The 10,068-nt window shown below is 35.3% G+C and overlaps 1 protein-coding gene across 6 annotated transcripts in view; it reads left to right on the forward strand.

Moving 5' to 3' along the window:
* LOC111709110 (probable cation-transporting ATPase 13A3) overlaps positions 1 to 9,947 on the forward strand; it is a 26,479-nt gene extending 16,532 nt beyond the window's left edge. For 4 of the 6 annotated variants that reach the window (XM_023482732.1, XM_023482716.1, XM_023482739.1 and 1 more), the window contains 17 exons: positions 591 to 724; positions 1,552 to 1,636; positions 2,415 to 2,501; positions 2,934 to 3,010; positions 3,229 to 3,312; positions 3,683 to 3,814; positions 4,363 to 4,444; positions 4,879 to 4,963; positions 5,214 to 5,300; positions 5,915 to 6,088; positions 6,253 to 6,345; positions 6,433 to 6,537; positions 6,829 to 6,920; positions 7,805 to 7,934; positions 8,180 to 8,349; positions 8,793 to 8,887; positions 9,262 to 9,947. In XM_023482732.1, the coding sequence (XP_023338500.1) occupies positions 591 to 724; positions 1,552 to 1,636; positions 2,415 to 2,501; positions 2,934 to 3,010; positions 3,229 to 3,312; positions 3,683 to 3,814; positions 4,363 to 4,444; positions 4,879 to 4,963; positions 5,214 to 5,300; positions 5,915 to 6,088; positions 6,253 to 6,345; positions 6,433 to 6,537; positions 6,829 to 6,920; positions 7,805 to 7,934; positions 8,180 to 8,349; positions 8,793 to 8,887; positions 9,262 to 9,367 (1,818 nt within the window). In that variant the 3' untranslated portion in view covers positions 9,368 to 9,947. Of the gene's footprint in view, positions 1 to 590; positions 725 to 1,551; positions 1,637 to 2,414; positions 2,502 to 2,933; positions 3,011 to 3,228; positions 3,313 to 3,682; positions 3,815 to 4,362; positions 4,445 to 4,878; positions 4,964 to 5,209; positions 5,301 to 5,914; positions 6,089 to 6,252; positions 6,346 to 6,432; positions 6,538 to 6,828; positions 6,921 to 7,041; positions 7,177 to 7,804; positions 7,935 to 8,179; positions 8,350 to 8,792; positions 8,888 to 9,261 lie in introns of those variants that run through there. The other 2 variants (XM_023482725.1, XM_023482745.1) reach the window with 2 other exon arrangements.
* Positions 9,948 to 10,068: the final 121 nt, after the last annotated feature.

A 10,068-nucleotide genomic window follows, 5' to 3' on the forward strand; every position in this document is an offset into this window, starting at 1 on the left:
TTTTTTTTTCAAAAATGGGATTTTTTTCGAAAATTGTGCTGATTGTACAGATTTTTAAAAAAAATGTACGGATCTTTAAAAAAATGTACGGATTGGTTTAAAAAAATGTACGGATTGTACGGATTTTTAAAAAAAAATTGTACGGATTGTTTTTCGAAAATTGTACGGATTGTACGGATTTCTTCTGAAAATGTACGGATTTTTGTACGGATGGGTTCAAAAAAGTTTTGGCCACCCTGATATGAGCGAATGAGCGAAGAGCTTTATTATATAGAATATAATTTTATCGATTTAAAACGTAATGTGAAAACTAAAACCCCGACAAATCACAACAAATTAACGGTCTTTATCATAGCTTTAGATTTCTAAATGAGGAAAACTGATGGGTTGCTTTTGAATATGTCTAAAAGGCTAAAGAAGAAAAAACATAGTTTGATATTTGAAATTGTCCTAACTAGATGTTATGTTGGTGCAAATCATCCTATTTAACTGTTTTCTATTTTCTTCAGTGGGACTGTGGAATAGGGAGACGATTGTTAGACTCACGTAATGATTTTAAATAGTCCCATTGTATGTATCTATTCGATCAGGGTACAGGCTGGGATCTAGAGGAACCAGGGGAGGATGCGGAGAAGTATGACAAAATGATGCCAACTGTTGTCAAGCCGAGGAGGACATCAGTCTTCTCCATGGATGCTCTCCCCTTGGAGCTCGGGATAATCAGGTAGAGGCAATTTTCCCCTTGGATGCTCTTCCCTTGGAGCTCGGGATAATCAGTTAGAGGCAATATTCCCCTTAGATGCTCTTCCCTTGGAGCTCGGGATAATCAGGTAGAAGCAATATTTCTTTTGAATGCTCTTCCTTTTGAGCTCAGGTAGAGACAATATTGCCCTTGGATGCTCTTCCTTTGAAGCTCGGGATAATCAGGTAGAGACAATATAGCCTTAGGATGCTCTTCCCTTAGAGCTCGGGATAATCAGGTAGAGACAATATTCACCTTGGGTGCTCTCCCTTTGAAGCTCGGGACATTCAGGTAGAGAAAATATTCCCCTTGAATGCTTTCCCTTAGAGCTCGGGATAATCAGGTAGAGACAATATTTACATTGGATGCTCTCCCTTTTGGGCTCGGATAATCTGGTAGAGAAAATATGCACATTGAAGCTCAGGATTATTAGGTAGAGACAGTGTTCCCTTTGGAGCTCGGGATAATCAGGTAGAGACAATAAACCCTTGGATGCTTTACCTTTGGAGCTCAGGATAATCAGGTAGAGACAGTATAGTCTACTTTAAGCTCGGGATAATCAAGTAGAGACAAGATACCCCTATACCTTTGGATGCTTTCCCTTTGGAGCTCGGGATAATCAGGCATCGACAATAGTCTCCATGGATGGTCTCCCCTTGGAGTTATACTTTTAATAAGGATGTCTCAGACGTTCTTTTGAAGAATAGTTTTTACCTAATGTCGAAATTGTGATTTGATTTGAGTAGGGATAAAATTCAATAAAAAATTCTGACTGCTAAGTTTATCAATGATTCAAAAAATATTTTCAGGCAGTTTCCTTTCTCTTCCAGCCTGGCAAGGATGTCTGTTATCGTAAGAGAACTCAGCAGCTCAAATTTCATAATATTTACAAAGGTAAACCAGGGGGCAGAAACGTCATGTTCGTGTGTCTGTAGCAAAAGAGTGTGTGTAAGTTATACCGAACTGAAGTGTGTACTGTAGGTATATACAGTACACAGTATACAGTATACAGTATTAGAATCTCGGTATTTGTACAGTCTAGGAGAGTACATTTGTTTATTATAATTGTTCAGTTAAAAATAAGTTTAATGTACATGTAATATATTATTTATACATTTAAATCAACACTATATGCCAAATTTTCAGGCAAAGAATATAATTTGATTAATGTTTACAATAAACTACTCGTTATTCAAGTTTAATTATAATTAACGACATTGTTCTGCAATTTCCTTCACTGTAGTCATGTTGTATGTCTGTACCAAAAGAGTGTGCGTGTTTAATACCGAATTCGTCTGCAAAGCAGTGCTACTGGCATTCTCATGCCAGCGCCATTTCCTTTCCCTTTATTCTTATTCCTTGAGGTAAACTCTGGGGTTCAATAAGTGTTGAGACTTTTGCGCCAAACCCGTATTGTGCTGTGCAAGTGTGCAACCAGATGAGGAATTACTTTCCGATGTATTATTAAAGTAGCTTGATGAGCTTTCAGTTAGTTTATTGGTATCATTGGTATAACATAGTTTACCAATTACTTTATTATATTTACCAGGGGAAACTAAAAACAGCTCCATTTTTATCATATTTACCACGGTAAAATAGAAGCAGATCAAAATTTATGGTAATTACCAAAGGTGCTTCCAAAAAGCTCAAAATCTATAATTGTATTGTACAGGGTGCTCCAGAAAAGCTTGAGGATATCTGTGATCCTTCATCTATTCCTCATGATTACCATTCTAAGCTGAAGGAGCTCACCCTACAGGTGAACATTATAAAACTAGTATTTATAATAAATAATTGTTTTTATGTTATAAATTTTTTCACAAAACAATCCAGAAAATAAAATTTTACACAAATGAATAATGTTATTTATCATTACAAAATACATTTATTGTGATTTTGATTGTAATAGAACTCTGGGTTAATTGGTCACTTTGGGCCCATCTTTGCAAGCCTTTCATACATTTTAAAATAATAACCTAAAGAAATTTTTCGGATTTTTCTGATTTCCTTGGCGGATTTCCAACATTTTTGAAAATCGAGATTACTATGAGACATGACGTTTTTATTCAAAACCACTATAACCCTTCCTTGGACCTGTTCGAACGGTTTAACCGTTTAAACATTCCTTGATTACAAACTGTTTAACACAAAAACCTGGTACTATAGACTTTCCTGAACTATCCATTTCTAGGGATACAGAGTTATTGCTCTAGCTCAGAGACAACTGGACGAAAATGTTAATTGGATAAAGATACAGAAAATGAAGAGGTTAAATATAAAACATCCTTAAAATTCAAATTTAAACTTTTTCTTTCTTTCTTGAAATTTTACATTTTGTAACTAAGTATTTTTGTCAAGTTTTATAATATAGTAGAGTAATTGTCATACCTTTTAAATGAAGTTATGTACTTTGTTCTTAAGTATTTTATTTTAGATATTGCATTTTATATATTGAATGACTGACTGATTGATATGCATTATTTTAGGGATGCTGTGGAAAATAATTTACAATTTCTTGGTTTTCTGATTATGCAGAATACACTCAAGCCTCAAACTCAGGGGGTTATCAGGTACACATAGTACACTTAGGGGTTATCATGTACACACAGTACACTAAGGGGTTATCAGGTAATCAAAGTACATTAATGGGTTATCAGGTACAAATAGCAAGCGGAAAGTTATAATCCCAATACAGTAAACTTAAAAGTTATCAAGTACTCAGATACATACACACATGTTTTGAGTGTATACTGGTGAACACATTGCACTTCAGGTTTATATCAAGTGAACACTAACAGAATGCTCTGTAAATTTGGTTATTGTTTACACAAAGTACATTTAAAGGGTTACAGTACATTAGGTTCACGAAGTGCACTGTGTTAAAAGGATCATGGATCAAGGATCAAGGTGTGTCAATAATATGTTTGATTTATTTTTTAGTGAGCTGAAGGCTGCTGAGTTGAAGATTGTAATGATAACTGGGGATAATCTACTGACAGGACTATCTGTATCTAGGGACTCCGGGATAATTGATCCCGGAGATAGAGTTGTTATACTGGACGTTATTCATAGGCACGATACCATACACAGTAGGCTCCTTAGAAATTAAAAATAGTCAACCCTACATCAAGGAGACTAAAGACGTCATTTCATGTGACCCTCCATTTATAGAGTGTCATATTAAATTCACAACGCTACCCATAAAAGCCTTGTATGCTTAGGAATAACTGAGATCTCCAGTTATTTTCAACTTTGGGAAATAAACTATTTGCAGTTATGGTTTCTCTATTAGATTATTGGCTTAGAAAGTAATAAAGAAAAAAGTGCACCTGAAAAAAATCATAATCTTAAAGTTTTTTTGTGACTTAGTATGCGATCAGATTGCAGGTGGTCTATGTTATTTTTTAAATTACACACTGTGGTACCCATTAAAGTATGGCATAGGTAGACGACTTTAAGACTCAAATTATATGCTTAAATAGTAAAATACTTGGGGGGGGGGGGGGTGCAGATCTTCTTTTGATACTCCTGATTAAATACACATCAGAAATTCTCTTTCCGTTTACGTGCCTTTTATGAGTTATACTTTTATCACCTGAATGTGAATGGTTCGCGTGTAGAGATGAAACACTTTGTCTGGAGTTCCAGGACGCCGAGGGATTCCTAAACGAGGACATGGTTGATACAGGGAACAACGGACAGGTCAGGGGGATCATTCAGACACTAATATTTACAATCCCAACTTTTACGGAGGAACAGTTACAACGTTTTCAAGAGAGGGTGACATTCCCCTCCTTTCCTGTGGAGGCCAGGGTGACTTTACGCCAACTCCTATGAAGGGTTCAGCTCANAGAGTCTCAAGAGAGGATGACATTCCTCCAAATTTCTAAAGAGGAGGTCATTTCCCTCCTTTCTAGGGATGGTGCCATTCCACTAACTTTCTAGTTAGGTGACACTTATTACAGCCTGGCCCTTTAATGAGGGTGAGATTCCCTTAATAGTCTAGAGGGGGCCTTATACCCTAATTAACCAGGGTGGGTTAGACACCCCCCTTTAATATACGCCACTACAGCTGTCCCGTCTTAGTACCTCTATCCCCCATTTAATTATTAATAACCCGGAAATATATATTCCAGACTGCTGTGGTCCTGTCCCGGAAAACCCATCTAGCTGTGTCGGGCAAAACCTGGAGTATTCTCATCAAACATTTTCCAGATTTAGGGACAAATTTATTTATTATTTATTGTGCTTGATACCTTTTTCTAAGCCAATGTTACATTTTTTGGTTTGTACTAATGTTGCTTATTTTCCGGCTGTCGATTTTCATTAATACATTAAAGTAATTTGCAAAAGTAAAAATTGCTGAATAATTTTTACCTGTGGTCTCACTAGATTCCCAACCATCTAGCAACTAAGATACTTCACATTTTAGAATGATAACCGCGCTATTGAAAATAAATCTTGTAACTAGTTCCTCGTATCCTGGTTCAAGGAACAGTATTTGCCAGGATGTCTCCGGACCAGAAGGCCCATCTGGTAGAGGAGCTCCAGACCCAGGGTAATATGTCTTAGAAATAAGCCTTGATCTAAAAGGGATCGTGATGGCGTACCCCAGCTAGATCAAGGAGCCCACGGGAAATCCCTAGCTTCTTGAATTGGATTTGGATTCGCATTCGCATTCGCATTCGCATTCGCATTCGCATTCGCATTCGCATTCGCATTGGCATTGGCATTGGCAATTGGAATTGGATTGTGTAGTTAATCATGCACGTTAGTTAATTTCTGTATAGCAGTAGCAGTGCTATAATATCTGTATAGCAGTGCTATAATTTCTGTATAGCAGTGCTATAATTTCTGTATAGCAGTGCTATAATTTCTGTATAGCAGTGCTATAATTTCTGTATAGCAGTGCTATAATATCTGTATAGCAGTGCTATGATTTCTGTATAGCAGAGCTATAATTTCTGTATAGCAGAACTATATATTATTCATTGTGCTAAAATGTTAAATAAGACTTTCTTGATTCCCGGATCTTTCAAGTTCGGAACAAAATCTAATTTCAAAAATTATCAAAAAGCTTGAACCTTTTTGATAAAAGGAAAATATCTGTCCAAAACTACACCTAAACAATATTGTAACAACTTAATGAAAATAATAAAAATAAAAATTCAGGTTACATAGTATCTATGTGTGGGGACGGAGCTAATGATTGTGGCGCATTAAAGGCGGCCCATGTTGGCGTATCATTATCTGAGGCGGAGGCAAGTGTTGCGGCTCCCTTTACATCAAAAATACCCAATATATCCTGTATTCCAACACTCATTCTAGAGGGTCGGTGTGCGCTAGGTAAAATAGTTTTAAAACGGGTGGAAAATTCAAAATTAAAATTTAGATGATGACTTGATTATTATCATCGAATAAATTAGTTTTAAAGATATTTCAATATTTTTTCATCCATATTTTATGATAATTCAATACACTGCTTAATCTCATTTATGTTTACTGTTTAGTGACATCCTTCGGTGTGTTTAAGTATATGGCTTTGTACAGTATGATACAGTTCATTTCAATTCTCATCCTCTATACAAACAAAACAAACTTAGGTAGAGTATTATTTCATAGATCTTATTTCATTTTTTTACTTTTCCTAAATTTTTACTTCTGCACTAATATAATTTCATCATGTACAGGGGATGGACAGTTCCTGTACATAGATCTTGTAATTACTACAACTGTAGCTGTACTGATGGGTAGAACACAACCATGGACAAAACTAGTAAAACAACGACCAGTAGGTAATAGTTAGGAGTTACAACCTTAAACTTAATCTTTAAGAGCTAAACTTTTTTGTTTTCTTTTTCAATTGTTTAAAATTCTTTTTCGGAAATACGCATTACGCATGCAGAATCGATATGTAAAAAATGAGATCATTGCGAATCGTAAAACCTCAATTGATTCCGATTTAGTATATTCACATCATCCCGCTGTGAATATGGAAGTTAGACGTCCCTAAAAGTCTGATTTGATTAGACCTCCACTTATTATCCTAGAGTTAGAGTGCTAAATTTCACTAAAGAGAATTTTAGGTAGCTTGATATCTGGACAAACTCTTGCTTCCATATTTTGTCAAATTCTGGCGAGTCTAGCGGGTCAACTTACAGCTATGTTTTACCTTCAGGTAGTTAAGTTTGAAACTTTAAACACACTTTAATTTCCCTGTGTTTACCCTGGTATACCCCTGTATCCTGGATATATTTAGTGGTTTCCCTGGTATACTCCTGTATCCTGGATATATTTAGTGGTTACCCTGGTATACCCCTGTATTCTGGATATATTTAGTGGTTACCCAGGTATACTCTTGTATCCTGGATATATTTAGTGTTTACCTTGGTATACTCCTGTATCCTGGATATATTTAGTGTTTATCCTGGTATACTCCTGTATCCTGGATATATTTATTGGTTACCCAGGTATAGTCCTTTAAACTGGACGTATTTAATGGTTACCCTGGTATACTCCTGTATCCTGGATGTATTTAGTGGTTACCCTGGTATAGTCCTGTATCCTGGATATATATTTTGTTATTATACCCTGATTCACCCCTGTATCATCGATATATTTATTGGTTACCCTGGTATACCTCTGTATCCTGGATATATTTAGTGGTTACCCTGGTATACCCCTGTATCCTTGATATATTTAGTGGTTACCCTGGTATACCCCTGTATCCTCGATATATTTAGTGGTTACCCTGGTATACTCTGTATCCTGGATATATTCAGTGGTTACCCTGGTATACTCCTGTATCCTGGATATATTTAGTGGATACCCTGGTATACCCCTGTATCCTGGATATATTTAGTGGCTACCCTGGTATACCCCTGTATCCTGGATATATTTAGTGGCTACCCTGGTATACCCCTGTATACTTGATATATTTAGTGGTTACCCTGGTATACTCCTGTATCCTGGATATATTTATTGGTTACCTTGTTATACCCCTGTATCCTGGATATATTTAGTGGTTACCCTGGTATACCCCTGTATCCTGGATATATTTAGTGGTTACCCTGGTATACTCCTGTATCTCTGGATGATCCAGATGAAGAGATTATTGAAGATGCTCTCACTACAACCATTTTCATCGTTAGTTCATTCCAGTACCTTGTACTCGCTACAGTCTTCAGTACAGGTATATAATAAACAAATATGTTAGTTGAATTGTTAAATTTATATTTGCGATCAAAACTATTTTATTTCTAAAATGTTAAATGCTCTCGGTAAAAATCAAGTTTAATAAGTTGTTTTTTTTATGTCTGAAATATTAGTAAATTTGAAAGCAATGTTTTTCAAATAGTGGAAAAAGGAAATTTGTCCAAGAATATCTTTAAATTCTATCATCGTTATATTTTATGGTTACATGTTAAATTATTGCAGGACCCCCATACCGTAAACCCTTTTACACCAACTTGCTCTACCTTGGGGCACTCATCATCCTCGGCAGTTTCACCCTCTACCTGCTCTTCATCCCAGGGATCCCTTTCATTCAGATCCAGGAGTTCTTCCAACTCAAGAACCTACACACAGATTATAAAATATGGGTTGTGGTGAGTATTAAACTTTGTCGGCCATCCTACCCAACCTAGAGTAAACTGTCCCAAAAGGTTCTCGGTTCTACAAATCTTCAGATAGGTTAGGTAAAGTTGAGTAGAGTTGGTTTGGAACTAGAAATAGTGACTATAGTAAGTTACAATGGGGGAGACGATTCAAATTCGTAAAAATGACTTCATATTTACTTTAAAAATAGATGAATAGTCCAGATAACTTTAGGTTGGTGTCCCTAGCACCAATAACTAAATTTAAAACTTTGATTGAATTAAAGAAAATTTGACGGAAAACAGTCGCAAATCTATGATTTTGTTCTCGCTAAGTATTCGGAGATTTCAGTCTAGAAAAAATCGTTAAGTTCGTCTAATCAAAATGGAGAATTTTATCACCAAACAATATCCCCCCTCCCCCTTAGAGGCTGCTTATATTTATACACTTTTAGGTAATCATTCTCGTAAATATCGTGGTAAACATATTGCTGGAAAACTTGGTAAAAACTGGAAACTGGGCGAAGAAGATGATGCACTATGTTATCAGGTCAAAACAAAACAATAGATTCGTTATCAAGTATTTTATAAAATAAATTATCTCAAAAAATAAAAAATTAATACCTCCGGGGGGTTGGAGGTGTTAAATTCTTTATTTTATTTCTACAAGTCATACAATACAATACTGAGTTAATCAAATCTGAAAAGGGCCTCGGGGGGCACTTTACAACTTACGAAAATTTTTCATGATTCATATTCACTGAGCAAAAATAATATGAAAATCGTAACAATGGAAATAATAAACTGTGATAGTATGTATGTATTATGTATTTTTTTTTTTTCGATTTTTCGTAATTTCGTCGAATTTAAGAATTAATTATTACACTGTTTCTAGACATTAAATTGATTCATTGAATTGTGCAGGAAGACGACACCTAAAAACAAATACAAAATGGTTCTGCAGGAACTTGAAGCTGACCCATCCTGGCCCCTGACAGGGCTAACCTACACAGCAACCAACTTCAGCTGACATTGCACTACCGGCGCCATATTTAAAAATTTATATTCCGTACTGCAAATGTTTCTCTAAGGCACTAGAAATGCGGATGAACAGGTCTTTCCAAGTGAAAATGCTTACTAAAAGGGACTGTACGCGTAATTTCAAGTTACCCTTCATTTAATTTAGTGGCAAGTCTGATTCACAACGGTACCTTTTAAATATTTGTCGGAGAACAAGTTACAGAAATATCCCGATTTTTTTTTACTTAAAACTGATAATTTTCCGTTGATCTAATTGACTTGCGGATTTAAGCAGAAGGAACATAAGAAAGAAAATAAACAAATTAACATTTTTGAAGATAAAAGACTGGCGCTATCTTCCTCATTTCTTGTTTTAAGGGTACCATCATGAATCATGCATGTAACTTTTTCATAAAGGGGTCACTTGAATCTACGTCGACTGTCCCTTTAAATATTGCGCATTTAGATTCATAATCTTTATTATATAAAGGAATTTATAGAATTGTGATTATATGTTTCGTAAACTCCTTTAGTAAAATTTGTACACTAGTCAAATTTAATAAAATAATATATCTAGAACTCCGTTCAAATTATTCCATTAATGTTATGAAATAAATTTACTTGTTAACGACCTTAAGTACTGTAATTGTTTTTTTGTATAATCTTATTAATTTTTAGATTTTTGATATTTTCTTCTTATGATATTAAATT

This window comes from Eurytemora carolleeae, unplaced genomic scaffold, assembly GCF_000591075.1.
Source record: "Eurytemora carolleeae unplaced genomic scaffold, Eaff_2.0 scaffold42, whole genome shotgun sequence".
Taxonomy (NCBI): domain Eukaryota; kingdom Metazoa; phylum Arthropoda; class Copepoda; order Calanoida; family Temoridae; genus Eurytemora; species Eurytemora carolleeae.